This window comes from Panthera uncia, chromosome B4 (assembly GCF_023721935.1).
Source record: "Panthera uncia isolate 11264 chromosome B4, Puncia_PCG_1.0, whole genome shotgun sequence".
Lineage (NCBI taxonomy): Eukaryota > Metazoa > Chordata > Mammalia > Carnivora > Felidae > Panthera > Panthera uncia.
Genome location: NC_064809.1, coordinates 5,689,741 through 5,706,088, shown reverse-complemented (window position 1 = coordinate 5,706,088; position 16,348 = coordinate 5,689,741). Strand labels below are relative to the sequence as shown.

General features: G+C 44.5%; 2 protein-coding genes across 4 annotated transcripts in view; one reads left to right on the top strand and one right to left on the bottom strand.

Moving 5' to 3' along the window:
* The window catches only part of PRKCQ (protein kinase C theta), a 185,928-nt gene extending 178,519 nt beyond the window's left edge, over positions 1–7,409 (top strand). The window contains exons 17-19 of one of the 2 annotated variants that reach the window (XM_049626789.1): positions 216–308; positions 3,871–3,999; positions 6,690–7,409. In XM_049626789.1, the coding sequence (XP_049482746.1) occupies positions 216–308; positions 3,871–3,999; positions 6,690–6,845 (378 nt within the window). In that variant the 3' untranslated portion in view covers positions 6,846–7,409. The remainder of the gene's footprint in view (positions 1–215; positions 309–3,870; positions 4,000–6,689) is intronic. The other variant, XM_049626790.1, reaches the window with a different exon arrangement.
* Positions 1–16,348, bottom strand: part of PFKFB3 (6-phosphofructo-2-kinase/fructose-2,6-biphosphatase 3) — a 952,670-nt gene that overhangs the window by 613,402 nt on the left and 322,920 nt on the right. The gene's annotated exons all lie outside the window — the stretch shown is intronic.

Here is a 16,348-nt window from a genome sequence, read left to right as displayed (position 1 = left end):
CATCTCTCCTCCTGGTTTGCTCTATAACTTTGGTCCCACTGCCCCCCTCATCCTTGAGTTCCGTTTTCTGCAAAAATCAAAGGTAGCATCATTTCTGAGAAACTTCCTGTAGAGAATTATAATGTAAAACCCAGAAGTAATGAGTCCTCTAAAAAAAAAAAAAAAAAGGAATCTGTTACAACAGCTGCATCAATATCACTCTCTATTCCCTTTAGTCTTCACAGCACATAGATGCAGGTAGTGTACTGAACAACTGCGCAGAAGAGGCCGTGCTGCATCATGAATTGCAACTGGGACACCGCTGTTCAGTTGAGTCTTGAAAAGAAACACCCCTTTCTCCCTCATGTATTCATCCGGGATGTCCTGTCCATTTGTTTGGAAACGGGCGGAAAACGAAAGATCCCAAACAGAAGCACCTCTCCCTTCTGTAGAAAGATGTATCTGCGCAGGGAATGAAGAGGGGAGAAGACCCCTCTCCAGGGACGGGGGCTAAGCGCTGGTGGCCCTCCTCAGCCGCCCAGCACGGCTCCCCAGCCCAGACAGTCGAGTAAATTCAAACAAACGACAGCTACATCCTGGCCATTCGTGTACGAGGTGTGCTGTTTCCTGTTAATGTGAACCGCCCTCTGACAGCTTCTATGAACAAAAGCAAGTCTTTCTTCATGAACACGGAGTCCCTTGGTGCAGTTCTCCAGCACAGAGCCGATGGCCTCCCGCAAGGTCACCAGACCTGGAAGGGGGGGCGGGGGCGTGCTTTGATGCAGGGGACAGAAGACAGTAACTCACTCTTGTGCAGGACGGGAAAGAAATCTGAGTCTCGAACATGAGGTCATGTTATATTCTCATTACATATTTTATCTTTGAAAGTATATTTTTTTAAATTTCGCAGGTACATGGGTCGGTCTCAGCAGGCTCTGTCAGGATGCTCTAGGTACAAACGACACATGGTCCTTGAAAAATCCAACAGGAAACAGCATGGTCCGCACTTGGCATAGGGCAATTACTTCTCACTGTATTCAGTAAAGCCTTTCATTATACCTACGTGAGCTAGAAACACTCCCACCTTCTCTCTCATCTTGTTTCATGAAAACGTCCTTAAAAAGTAGGGGCCAGTAAGGTGTGATGATCGTTTCTAGGGAAGTCACTTATTCCCTCTGCTTCTAAAGAATCAGTCTGCTTTTCCATCTGTTGGCCTACACTGGTGTTCGAGTCTATAGAAGAAAAATTTTACTGTGAATTTGGTGCCTTTTCTGTGTGTCGTTATATATGCTGAAGACAAGATTCTGGCAGAAGGTGAGGACTGAAGATCTATGGTCTGCATGTAAATAAAGTAGAAAGACAACTTGCTCACTTATTTAACAAACATTTATCATGCATCTACTTTGTGCACAGCACTGTGCTAGGTTCTGTAAGAAAGAGAAACATAAGTGGTGTTTGCCCTCCATAGCTTACACTCTACTAAAAAAAAAAAAATACTCTTAAAAATACTCTTGGGGCAACTAGGTGGCTCAGTCGGTTGAGCATCTGACTTTGGCTCAGGTCATGATCTCATTCGTTCCTGAGTTCGAGCCCCGCGTCGGGCTCTGTGCTGACAGCTCAGAGCCTGGAACCTGCTTTGGATTCTGTGTCTCCCTCTCTCTGCCTCTCTCTCTCTCTCAAAAATAAAAACGTTAACAAAATACTATTAAAAATGATAGACAGATAGATACCTTCTTTAATGGAGGGAAGATATTCAGATGTCCTACGGAGCCCAGAGGAGAGACTAAAGAGGCTGTTTATAATTTGGGCTCTACCCCTGGCTAGACCCGTGATCTTGAGCAAGTTATTTAGCTACTCTGAGCCCCCGTGTCCTTAACTGACGATTGGGACAGTGATCTCTGCTTTTAGAATCTGTCTTCAAAGTCAGGCCGATATGGCGGAGGCATCTGGCACTACTCCTGACTCTCAACGCTGGTTGGAATAAGTCACGGAACCGACCATATGACGAGTATGAGTTGAAGGGCAGGGAGGGCTCACCAGGAGTTGAGGGAGTCAAAGAAAGCTTCACAAAGAAGAAGGGGCATAAGCTGAACCCTGAGTGATGGGCTGGGATTGAAAGCTGAGGTGAAGGAAATGGCAAAATGTGGGGAGACGTATCTCCTCACGAGATGGAGATGTCCATAGCGAAGGACAGAGGTGGGAAAGGCAGGTGGCATATTCAGTGAGTAGACATGTCTGGACAGAAGAGAGGGTTACAGTGGGGACAGAAGGATGTGTGTCCGCAGAGGCCACAGAAAGCCTGGGATGACCAGCCAGGCTCAGAGGATGTTAGGACTCACCAGGGCATAGAGATGACCTTGCCTCACCCTGCATTCTCCAGGGGAGGAAATGGAGACTCGGAAAACTTGCACAAGGCCACGTGGGTAGGAAGTCTCTTGGGTGACAGCCTCATGTTGGTGGTTTTCTAACGGAGCTTTGGAACATCAAGTTTCCATCGAGAGACCTCAGCCGCCACCGTATGGTAAAGTGGGACAGCTGACCGTGTGGCTGCACTAGCTGGTTACATGGGTATTCCACCTGGACTTTTAAAAAGATTACCATGATTTTTAAAAAGAAGAAAAAAATCTCCACTTTGCTACCACGCACGTTGTGTTTTTTTTCTTCTTTTGGTTTTGGGTTTTTGGGGGGCCTTTCGGTAGAGCCTTTGAAGATTTTCAAGTAGGAAGGTAACATAAGTAAGGCAGTGTTTGGAAACACATAGACTGGCTATTCTTACAAGAGATAAAAGCAAGAGATCTCTGTAATTTAGTTGTTACCGGAGGTCCGGTCCTGCCAGAGCCTCGTGGAATATCCCTGTTTCAGAGACCCCACGGTGTCCTTATGAACACCCTACAGCTAGAAGTTACTCTATAAACAAACATCGAGCTGCGGGATAAAAAGGGGTAACTATTTCAGGCACTTGGGACCCGTGACTCCCCAGGTCTCGTGTTTGGACTCTCCTATTCCGTACTGCCCTTGACCCGTTGTGTTGGAGTTTGAAGAGTTGCCAAGCTCCTTTCCTGTCCTGGCCAAGGTTCAGCGTGACCTCATAGTAACAGGAGAAGGAACAGTGCAAAGAAGAAAATATATCTGTAACAGACCAGAGGTCATTAAAGAGGATTTGAATTAAGTATTACTTTACCAGCGGGTTTGCAGGAAGCAGAAATGATTCTCACTACTCAGACGCCTTATCCAAAGCTGACCATCAGGGACTAGTTTATAGGATATCATCAAAGCAACACTGTTATCCTTTGAAGGCAGCTTTGTAGGAAATCAAAGTCAATTAATGGGCGGTCAACCCAGCAACAAATAAATTGATCACTTATTCTCTGTTGTTGGGTTTTACAGACCACGAATCACTGCATACGTGCGTGTGCACGTGTGTGTGCGTGTGTGTGCATGCATGTGTGTGTGCATGTGTGTGTGATTTCATCTCACGCACAGAACCGCCCTTCGGGAAGGATACCTCATTCACTTTACAGGGGAGGACACAGACTCAGACTCCTGCAACTTGCCAGAGGTCCCGTAAACAATACAAGGCAAAGCTGAATTCAAAACCGGTCTATATCACTCAAGAGACTGCATTTCTAGGGCCAGGAGCAAGGGAGCAAAAACCCAGACCCTGGAATATTCAGAAGGCTCATTTGAGGGAGAGTGCTGTCACCAGTTTGGAGACAACAGTTGATACTCGAGAGTGGAAAAATCGGGTTAGAAAAGCCTCAAAAAGCAGTCTTGACCTCGTGGAGTCAAATCCCCATGACTTGCGCCTCACACACTATGAAATGCAGCCTCCTCTGAGGCTAACCGGCTGGTCCCCTGGGAAGTAACTGTTTTCTTTCTGCCGCTTCTCAGCTCTTCGTGAGGGAACCTGAAAAGAGACTAGGAGTGAGGGGAGACATCCGCCAGCATCCTTTGTTCCGGGAGATCAACTGGGAAGAGCTTGAAAGGAAGGAGATTGACCCACCGTTCCGGCCTAAAGTGGTAAGGACCCTCCCAGGACCATTTGGTTCCAGCTTGGCTCCCGGGCTGCCTGCCTGCCCCTCACCCCTGCTTGAGCCCCTACCTTCCCTCCGGGGTGCAGTTCTTGGAGGAAAGTGCTTCCTTAACCGTAATTCAGGTTACCTGGCTGGGAGTGGGGGGGATGGGGTGCAGGGGGGATGTTGCTCTTGTTTTGCAATATCTAACCTGTGCGATGAAAATGTACCTGCATGAAAAATGAATTCCTGGGCGCATGCCTCAGACGTAACCTGCATGTGCCGGGTGGCTCTCTGATGAGATACGGCGCTTTTGCACAGGATGCATCCGTGCCCCACGGTCACAGATTCTGTGACCCAAACGTGTATGCGGGGGATCTTGCAACCCTCTTTTCCGTGGCTATTTATTAAAGTTTGCCTGACGTTTGCAACTGGTTCACGTTAACTATATTCCCTAACGGCAATCGTTCAGTGTTACTCGGTTTAAGGAAAAAGTACATTGGGGCTGAGGAAGAGACAAGTCTCTAAATTCCCAGGTGTATGCTCACTAGTGAAAGTCACTAACCTCCATGAGAAAAGGCACAATGACCTGTCCATGTGCAGAACCACCATAAAGCGAAGACAAAGTAAAGAAGGGACGCCCCAGGGTCTCAGTGGGTTAAGCGTCCGACTCTCGATTACGGTTCAGGTCATGATTTCACGGTTCATGAGATCGAGCCCCGTGTGAAGCCCCAGGTCAGGCTCTGCACTGACAGCTCGGACCCTGCTTGGGATTCTCTCTCTCCCTCGCTGCCCCTCCCCCACTCACATGCACGCACACGCTCTAAAAATAAGTAAACTTACAAAAAAGTAAAGTGCAGTTAAAATGAAAAAGCTCTGCAGACAGATGTTGGTAAGCGTGACTGCACACAGCCACTGAACCGTACTCCTAAAAATCATTCAGATGGTCACTTTTAGGTTAGGTATATTTTACTACGGTTTTTACAATAAATAGTTTTTGGGTTTTTTTTAATTTTTTTAATGTTTGTTTGTTTTTGAGAGAGAGAGAGAGTGCGTGAGCAGGGGAGGGGCAGACAGGGAGGGAGGCACAGAATCCGAAGCAGGCTCCAGGCTCTGAGCTGTCAGCACAGAGCCCTGACGCGGGGCTTGAACCCACGAACCACGAGATCATGACCTGAGCCGAAGTTGGATCTCAACCGACTGAGCCACTCAGGCGCCCCAGCACTTTGCCTGGCTTTTACCAGTGGTGACATTTTGCCAAGACATAAGTGTTTTGTTTTGTTTTAATTTTTAAATGTTTTTATTTGCTTGTGAGAGGAAGTGGGGGAGGGACAGAGAGAGGGAGACCCAGAATGGGAAGCAGGCTCCAGGCTCCGAGCTGTCAGCACAGATTCCGACACGGGGCCCGCACCGTGAGATAAACCCTCAATAAATAGTTGTTTTAAAGGGTAAGGCAAATGATAGATATGCCAGCTCTACCCGTCCCTGGTCAGTATGGATATAAACTATCTCCTCCGTCTCTTGCATGGAAATGGCACAGGCTCGTGGATCCCGAAGCAGAGTGCCTCGCTCTAGAAAACAGCTACTGCTATTCATCAGGAGCGGGGAGGACGAAGTGAGTGTGTTCCTAGGACACACCATTGTCCCAAGCTCTGGGGACGCGCTAAGGGTTCCACAGGCTGGTCTCTAGCACTTACTGTTTGGACCAGCACCATCCCTAATACGTGGGTTAATAATTTGTGCTAAAATGATTTTTTTTTTACCTAGTTTCACGCATCAGAACGATGTAACTCATGCCTCAACTTTCGCAGTACATTACAATTGACTTGATAGTGTCCATCTAACAATCAGACTTTTGATCTACACTTTCCCTACAGGACAAAATTCCCAGTTCTGCCAGTAGGAAGGAATTTCCCTGACCTGTTGTCCAAGCAGCTGTTTGTAGGCAGAGGCCACAGGCCATTGGCTTCACCAGCCCGGGGCCCCCTTGAGGGGAGGGAGAGTCTCTGACTTTTAGTTATGCTCATATATATAAGGGTGACTTTTGATCATTTAAAAAAAAAATGAACTATACACCATACTAAGCAGTGTTCATAAATAGGTGTTTGTTTTTACCTTCTTTTTTTTTTTTTTTTCTCACGGGCACCGGTGAGCTAGGTGGCTCGAGGGGAGTTTGTCCCCATCGATCTATGGAAGATGGTCCAAGATGGTTAATGATAAAATTAACATGGGTGGAGAAGCCAGCAGTAGTGAAGGATATTGATATAAGAACAGGAATATATAATCTGTAAAACTCCTTCCCTCCACTCCCATCCTCCAGCCCTCCCCTCTTCCCCCTCAGCTACCCCCTAAAGACTAAAAGGATACAGGTCACATCTGGCCCCGCCTCTTTTTCAGAAGTGGCTAATCCTGTTTCAGGTAAACTATTAACCAGAATTGAGACCCTACTTGGATGTATATAATGAAATTCCTTTACATGAATCTAAGTGTACTATTGACAAGCTAATGCCTCGGGATCTTAGGAATGTTCAATGAATCCACCTATGACCATCTATAAATGTTACTTCAGTTCATCTGCAATGCGGATAGCATGCAGTGTCATGTACGCATGACAGCCTAGATAACAAAAAGAAAGATAATTAATGCAGTGGCTGATTTTCTTCCTTTTGTTCCTCCCTCCCTCGAACTCTGATCAAGAAATCACCGTATGACTGCAGCAATTTCGACAAAGAGTTCTTAAATGAGAAGCCCCGGCTATCATTTGCTGACAGAACCCTCATCAACAGTATGGACCAGAATATGTTCAGAAACTTTTCCTTCATCAACCCAGGGATGGAGAGGTTGATATCCTGAACCACTTCCCCTGACACATGAGGGACTTTGCCTTCTCTCTGCGAACTGGTTCAAGTGACACTCCTTGGATTCCTTTTCACCTTGGAAAAGAAAAGAAACACTCAATAACACCGGCTGAGACCTTCGAGCTCCCCACTGACTCTGTATCTGCAGCAGAACCCAGCTCCACTCATTACAACGCCCTTCGGTGTCTCCCCCGTCATCTCCTGCGGCCACCCCTGATGTTAGGTCATCACTAACCATAGTTATTTACTGGAACGAGGGTTCTCCTCCGCACTGTGAAAGATCTGAAAACTTAACACTGCCCTAAACTGTGGCTCTTCGCGTGGGCACCAACGGCTGATCGGTGAAATACTTGATGACGGAAGGGGGCACAGTGAGCACGGGCTTCTGGAGACCGAAACAGCGCGTCGCCTGGTGGGAAAGCGGGCTTCATTCAGCCACAGACAAGTAGCCAGTGACCCGTTTTATTCTGTTCACGTCTGGGGAAGTGTAAATGGCGATGGGGGAAGCCCTGGGTAGGTTTTTATGGGAATTCTTCACAATAAACATAGCTTGTAACTTGAGATTTACAAATCCATTCATTCTGATTAGCCATGGAATTCTCGGGAAAGAGGAAAACGGAAAGTGAAAAGAGATCATGTCGCTGAGGTGGTTTAATAAAACACCTACTCTGGCTATCTTATCAACATAGATATTACACTTAGAGTCCAACAAAGATAGACTCATTTACTCCTGCCAGTGGAACCACCCCATCCACCCACTCTCAGCTGATTTCAATATCGTGGAAGCCACTCACTACAATCCTTTTCACGCTGTAACAAGAAGGGCATAGTGCTTCCAAGAGAAAAGAAAACCAATCTCTTATCACACCCTTGATGGTGATTTCGTGACTCATAAGTCTCCCTTTAGGCATTAGTCAAAATAAAAGACCCATGCATGCTACTTGTAGCAGTCGATCTTCTTTGATGACAATTCTAGCTATTTTTAAGGATCTGTGTTGTTTGTATATTTTGATAAAATATTGTGACTTAATGACAGAGGTGGATATGTAAAAATGGAATAAAAGAAAGAAAGAAAGAAAGAAAGATGCCTCTTAATAGTTTAATTCCCTACTTGTCCCCGCAAAAACTTGGTTTTGTCATGGTTGGCATCAAAGTGTCGCTCGCGTTGAGCTGATGTTGGAAATTTGGGGAATCACTAAAGGTCCCCAAAAGAGTGAGAGACTCATAACTTTTAAGTTACTGTTACTATGTTCCTCTTTCCCTTCACCACGAGATCTCTTGGGAGTGACCCACACATGTTGCTACAGGTCTACACATGTTGCGTCTACTCCTCCAACACCCAGATCCAGCTCTGCCCTCCTATCTGTCCCCAGGCTCTGCTTCCTCTCAGAACTACCTTCCTGATGGCCCTTGTGCAATGCACTAGGTCCTCATCTACCTTTCTGCAGTTTTTTATACAAGGGAAAGACCCTCCTTCGATCTTGAGCCCATCATCACTGCAACCCAGCACTTTCCCCTTCTGCCCCCTCCACCTGCGACTGCTCCCTTGACGAGCCCCTTTCCTCCTACCCACCCCCCCCCGTCACTTCCAAGGCCTCTCTGCCCATCTTGTTTCCACTTTTCTCTTGGTTCTTTCCCACCACCTTGTGCCTTCTAGGCTTGCTTGCTTGCTTTATTTTTTTTTAATATAATTTATTGCCACATTGATTTCCATACAACACCCAGTGCTCATCCCAACAAGTGCCCTCCTCCCTGCCCCTCTCCCCCGGCCCCCATCCACCCTCAGTTTGTTCTCAGTATCCGAGAGTCTCTTATGGTTTGCCTCCCTCCCTCCCTCTCGGTAATTTTTTTTCCCCTTCCCCTCTCCCATGGTCTTCTGTTAAGTTTCTCAAGATCCACATATGAGTGAAAACACATGGTATCTTTCTCTGCCTGACTTACTTCACTTAGCATAATACCCCCCAGGTCCATCCACGTTGCTGCAAATGGTCACATTATGCAAAGAGCCTAAATGTCCGTCAACTGGCAAATGGATAAAGAAGATGTGGTTTATATATACAATGGAATGCTACCTGGTTTCTAGGCTTTAAACAGTCTCCACTGACTAGCTCTATTTTCTTACAATCTCTACCTCTCTTGTATTTCCTACTTCCATTAACGGCACCATCGTAGGTCTAGTCATCCAGGCTCAGGACCTCAGAGTCATTGTTGACTGTCCCCTTTCCCTATTTTTTTAACTAAATCCTTGTGATTCTTCCTCTGTAGTCTCTCCAAAAGACATACACATCTCTACTTTCTTTCTGCTACTCATGTCTGGATCCGTCTCCCCATCTTAAGTCTCTCTCCTCATTTTAATTCATATATATAACATACATTATAAACTACAGAGTAGGAATAACTTTTCCTCTGCCCTCTTATGTTAAGAACCTGGGGCCTGCTGATTAAACTGACAAATGACATTAGCAAGAGAAGCAGGCTTTTACTTACACATGCTACACACATATATGCAGGAGTGATTAGTAATTGAAAGGAGTAGTTAGAATTTGGGGCTTAAACACCTAGCTTGGCAGGAGAAAGGGAAGTGGGGGTGGGGGGAAAGGCTCCTATAGGAAGGACAAATATGCTTCTTTAGGAAATGTAAATGGGTTTTCGGGAAAATACATAGGAGATAAGAATGTTTGTCTACACAGCTATGAGTGGTCAGGGCCATAAAATTTCCACAGAGAGAGGATTTATGGTTAAGTATGTTTACTCTTGGTCTCGCTCCTATGAATAGACCCACCCTGAAGGATTTATGGCTGTCCTCATTTTTCTGAAATTTCTGCTTTGGGTCAGATAAGGAAAGTTTCCAGAAAGCCTCTTTCCGCATCTGTTGAATCCCAAGTGTCTTTAGCTTAAAATAATCCTTATTATTTATGAAATATAAAACTATTATCCTCACAAATCAAAGTTGTTATCCCATCATACTCATGTTCAAAACTCTGTGTTGTCTTCACTGGCGAAAACCCAGGCAGGGCCACCAACCTGTCCCCAACCTCTCTACCTGACTCCATTTCCACCTTTCACTCACCTGTGCTCTGGTCAATCTACATTTCTTAGTACTGCCCATATACTCCCATTACTTCCTGCCTCTGTGACTCCTGATACTAGTATGCCTGCCTAGAATGCCCCATTCCCACACATTCAATGTCTTCAATGTCTTCCTGTCTCTCAAGATCCAGTTCAGTTGATGCATCTGCCAAGAACTATCCCCGTCCGGGTGTATCCATGAAGCTGGTGTAGCTCCCGCCTCTCTGAGCTCCCATCGGATTGTATTTCTCTGTCCTTCTCTCATGGCACCTATCAAGTTATGGAAGTGTGTGTTTTGCCTCCCTTTGTAGGCTGTACGCCCCCAAGGACAGGATCTCAGTCCAATTTGTCTTTACACTTCTTACAGTTTTTTTGTACAGTTGGCCCTGGAACAACACAGGGTTAGGGACATCAACCCCTCAGACAGTCAAAAATCCACATGTAACTTCTGACTCCCTCAAAACTTAACTACTAATAGCCTACTGTTGGCCAGAAGCCTTACCCATAACGTGAGGAGTCAATTAACACGTATTGTATGTTGTATGTATTATACGTTGTACTCTTACAATCAAGTACGCTAGAGTACAGAGTATGTTATTAAAAAAATTATAAGGAAGAGAAAATACATTTATAGTACCATACTGTAAAAATCCACGTATAAGTGGATGTTCAATTGTACCATACAGTTCAAACCTGTACTGTTTAGGGGTCAGTGGTGTATTAGAGCTCCAAAAGAGTCACTGGACCAATGAGGAGCATTTGAATGGTGACCCCTCAAAACAGATGTCCACCTGGAATCCTGGATTGTATGGATGGGCACTAAATCCAGTGTCAAGTGTCCTTAGGAGGGACATGCAGAGAAGAGAAGGACATGTGAAGAGGCAGACAGTGATTGGAGTAGTATGGCTGCAAGCCAAGGAACACTGGGAGCCACCAGAAGCTGGAAGAGGCAAGGAACGACTGTCCCACAGAGCCTTCAGAGGGAGAGTGGCCCCACCAACACTTGAGTTTGAACTCTTGGCCTCTAAAATCATGAGAGAATAGATTTCTGTTGTTTCTAGGTCATCCAGTTTGTGGTCATTTATTCTAGCAACCACAGGAAATTAATACACACTGTTAAATGAAACCCAGAAGTGCACTAGGAGGTTGCAAGGATCTCTGTGCATCCCTGCCCACTCTGGCCACCACACATGCAAACAGGGACATCTAGTTCCTGCCGGACTCTGACACCACTTCTCCTGTGATGTAACTTCCCATATCACTCAACTTTCTGTCCGTAGGAATTCCCCACTGTTGCTCTCACTCTTCCTTGCATTTTTCTATTATCTCCTTTCTCTTGCCTGCTTTTGCCCTCTCCTGCCTCCCTTAGTAAGATGAAGGGGGCATCACAATAGGTATAGGGACCCCTGCAATGGGGTCTTGCAGGGGGTGAGAGAGATTGGATTCAACTCCAAATACATCATGGCAAAGAGGGAGTTACTAAGAGGAAACATCAGGAATAAGGGGGATTCTGCCCAAACCCCAGGATTCTTGCTGAAGGCACCCAGGTGATCAGACATCACCTGAGAGATGCTAGAGGACCAAGAACTCAATCAGATATCCAGAATGGTGGCAGCCAGGGCGGGGGGGGGGGGGGGGCAGGGTTCTGCTTAAACTGATTTGCTAGGACTTGTGTTAAAATTGAACAATGCAGAGACAAACACAGAAGCCCAAAAGTCATGCCTCACTGACAAATAATTCAAGGGAGCCTGAACAGAGTTTGGTCAAGGAGAGACTATTTGTCAGGGTTTACAGCAAAGATCATAGTCATAGCATTGCAACAGCTTTGGGGCTACAATTAGTTTAGCTAGAACAGCTGCTTCCATACAGTCCTGAAAGGCTACTGTCTTCCCTGATGTGATCATACTCGTTGAGAAGAAGTGAAGTTCCTATGATCTCATGTGTACACTGAGGTGAGCTGGATCTGTGAGGCCATAGGGTACTGTAGAAAGATGGCAGGTGGGTGAACCAGACAGGCCTCAGTCCAAGCCCCAACTTAGCAGTGATAAGCTTTGCACCATCGTGGGAGTCACTGACTTTCCTGGATGGGATTTTCTCACCTATAAAATGGAGCCCCTTGTCCAAGGTATATTGGGTTGCTATGAGAATAAGAGATGTTCTCGCACAGTGGGGGGAATTTAGCAGATATTTCCTAAATGAGGGTTACTGGGATATTTTCAAGTTGATTGTGAGCCTACCAGAAGATATCTATCTATATCTACCTACCTACCTATCTAGATAAATAGCTATAGAGATAGTTAGATATCTACATATAGAGATAGATATCTACAGTCATATCTCAGAGATATTGTGGGTTCAGTTCCAGACCACCACAATAAAGCAAGTATCACAATAAGGCCAGTCAAATGAAGTTTTTGGTTTCCCAGTGTATACAAGAGTTATCTTTACACTATATTATAGTTGTTAAGTGTGCAATACCATTATGTCTTTAAAAATCAAGATACATACCTTAATGTAAAAATACTGCTAAAAATTGCTAACCATCATTTGAGCTTTCAGTGAGTCATTATCTTTGCTAATGGAAGGTCTTGCCTTGATGGTGATGGCTGCTGGCTGATCAGGGTGGTGATTGCTGAAGGTTAGGGTGGCGTGGAAACTTCTTAAATAAAACAACAATGAAGTTTGCTGTAGTGACTGACTCTTCCTTTTGCAAATGATTTATCTGTAGCAAGTGATGCTATTTGATAATATCCACAGTAGAATTTCTTTCAAAATTGGAGTCAATGCTATCAAACTTTGCTGCTGCTTCATCAAGTTTATGTAATATTCTGATTTTTTTAATGGTTATTTATTTTTGAGAGAGACCGAGAGACAGAGCATGAGCAGGGAGGGGCAGAGAGAGAGGGAGACACAGACTATGAAGCAAGCTCCAGGCTCTGAGCTGTCAGCACGGAGCCCGACGCGGGGCTCAGACTTGTGAACCGCGAGATCATGACCTGAACCACTCAACCGACTGAACCACCCAGGCGCCGCTGTAATATTCTAAATCCTTTGTCATCATTTCAATAATCTTCACAGCATCTTCACCAGGAGTAGATTCCTTCTCAAGAAATCACTTCTTTGCTCCTCTTGAGAAGCAACTTCTTATCTGTTCAATCTGAGGTTGTAGCAATTCAGTCCCATCTTCAGGCCCCACTTCTGATTCTGGTCCTCTCTCTTGTTTCCACCTCATCTGTGGTGACTCCCTACACTGAGGTCTTGAACCCCTCAAAGTCATCCATGAGGGCTAGAATGAACTTCTCCCAATTCCAATTATCCTGTGAATGTTGGTATTTTGACCCCTTCCCATGAATCATAAATGTTCTTAATGGCATCTGGAATGGTGAATCCTTTCCAGAAGGTTTTCAATTTACTTGGCCCAGATCCATCAGAGGAATCACTGTCTATGGCAGCGATAGCCTTATGCAATGTATTTCTTACATAATAAACTTGGAAGTTGAAATGACTCCTTGATCCAAGGGCTACAGAATGGGTGTTGTGTTAGCAGGCATGAAAACAATATTAATTTCATTATCCATTTCCATTGGAACTCTTGGGTGACCAGGTGCATTGTCAATGAGCAGTCATATTTTGAAAGGAATCTTCCTGAGCAGTAGGTCTCAACCATGGGTTCCAACTACTCAGTAAACCATGTTGTAAACAGATGTGCTGTCATCCAGGCTTTATTCTTCCATTTATAGAGCACAGGCAGAATAGATTTAACATAATTCTCAAGGGTGCTAGGGATTTTGGAATGGCCAATGATCACTGACTTCAACTTAAAGTCACCAGCTACACTAGCCCCTAACAAGAGAATTAGCCTGTTCTTTGAAGCTTTGAAGCCAGGCATTGACTTCTCCTTTCTGACTATGAAAGTCCTAGATGGCATCCCTTCCAATAGAAGGCTGTTTCATCTACATTGGCAATCTGTTGTTTAGTTTACCTACCTTCATTATCTTAGCTAGATTTTCTGGATAACTTGCTGCTTCAACTTATTCTTTTATGTTATGGAGATGGCTTCTTTCCTTAAAGTTCATGAACCAACCTCTTCTAGCTTCAAACATTACTTCAGCAGCTCCCCCACCTCTCTCAGGCTTCATAGAATTGAAGAGAATTGGGCCTTTCTCTCACAAGGGAATGATGTGACTGGTTTGATCTTCTATCTAGACCATTCAAATGTTCTCCATATCAACAGTAAGGCCACTTTGATTGCTTATCATTAGTGTTCACTGGGGTAGCATCTTTAATTTTCTTCAAGAACTTCTTTGTATTCACAACTTAGCTAACTGTTTGGCACAAGACGGCTAGTTTTTGGCCTATCTTGCCTTTTGACGTGCCTTACACACTGAGTTTCTCATATCTAGTTTTTTATTTAAGTGAGAGACATGTGACTTCATCTGACTTGCGCACTTAGAGACCGATGGTAGGGTTATTAACCGGCCTTATTTCAATATTATGGTGTCTCATGGAGTAGGAAGGCTAAAGGAGAGGGAGGGGGGGATGGAGAAATGGCCCGTTGATGCATCAGTCAAAACCTATACATTTATCGATTAAATTTGCCATTTTATATGGGTGCAGTTCATGGCAACCAAAACAATTACTCTAGTAACACCACAGATCACCACAACAAATACAATGATAATGAAAGAGTTTGCAACATTGCAAGAATTACCAAAATGGGAAACAGTCAGCAAAGGCTGCTGGAAAAAATAGCACTGATAGTCTTGTTGGACGCAAGATTGCCACAAGTACTCAATCTGTAAAAACAAAAACATTATCTGCAATAGGCAATGAGGCAAAGCACAATAAGATGAGATATGCCTGTTTAAAGATGGATAGACACGCAGACAGATAAATCTGTATCTTTAAATGGATGTTTAGGTAGATTTGAGATATATCTAGTGTGTCTTATAAGTCAAATTGTCAACAAGAGAAATAATTATTGATTGTCTCTGCCAAGTAGCACAGAAACAGCCTCTATGACTGAGAGGCTATGGTTTTGAAGTGAAAACATCAAGGGAGATAACTCCATTGGGAGCTTTCTTGGGAGGATGAGAGGCTAGCTTCACTGGGCACCTTGTTTCCATTTGCAGAACTACCTCCTGTTCTAAATAGATGAGGAGTCAATTTCTCCCCTGGACAAAACCAGCACAGGTGGTCTCCCCAGTTACCATGGAAATGTTAGGATGAACTACATGTGGCAAAAGATGCTATAGCATCCTCTTACTTATCTTGAGGACATGTATCTATGAGAGGCTGTATCTGCTTCGCTGTATAAGGGGGCGGGATTCCTCCTGTCTTTGCAATCCCTGAGCAGATTGCCTGTGATTCACATTATAATCTGGTTGAATGCCTACTCAGTAACAAAACTGTGGTTTTTTTCTCTCCCATTCTTGTGGAGAGGTTTTCTGGATTGAGAGATGATTTGGTTTGTTTTTTTTAATTATATTTCCCCAACACCAGCTTCTCCTACCGTTCAATATAAGGAAGGGATTTGGGAAGACACAAGGAGGATTTTTTTTTGACTCCTTGCCTGTGACTCCTTCCCTCCCACCCTCCCTCCAATTTACCCTAAAGATAGTATGGCATGAAAATTCTAATATTCTATTTAAAGGCACATTCTTGTGTTTCTCCCTAAAACACTAATAAGAAATTAGAAAACCATTGAGTCAGTCTGTTATTTCTCATTTTTTTCATTTCCCAATCAGAAAATCATTCAACAAATATTTATTGTGCACCTGCTATGTACCTAGAAGTACCCAGCTTATCTTCAAGACAAGTCCTACCTCTCAAGGAACTCTGCGAATCCTCCTACCTACTCCCTATTGCATCCAAGATGTGTGCTCCTCAAAAATTTTTAGCCAACATTTGCTAACTGCAGTTGTCACAGACATGATTTTTTCTATCTGCATATCTTTCTCCCACAGACTAAAAGCTTTTTTCTTAAATGGTGACGCTATTCCTTAAGCAATTCCCTGAAGCTGTCTTCAGGGCTAGTGTTGCTGCTTCCTCGCAGAGAGTTCCCTTTGCTCTGAGTTGTGAGGAAAGCAGGTGAACTTCCACTATATTCAAGTCAAGGTGGTGGTTTTGTTTGTACTCAGAACCAGCTGGCCTTTTCCTGGTGACAACCTCCACACTATTGCAAAAACTGCACCCATGGGGCTTGGGCTTGAGGGGAGAATAAGCAAACCAACAGATGAGCTGAAGCCCGTAGAGTAACAGAAGATTAAGGACAGAAAAGTATGTTCTAGCCAGATTTCCAGTGCTACAAAAATTTGGATAAAGAGTTTGAATGTCCTTCCATGAGCAAGGTGGAGCCACTGAAATTATGCCAACAGAGCACAAAATTCTCAAAGCACAAGCACCAGAAGCATAAGTGAAAAAAAAATT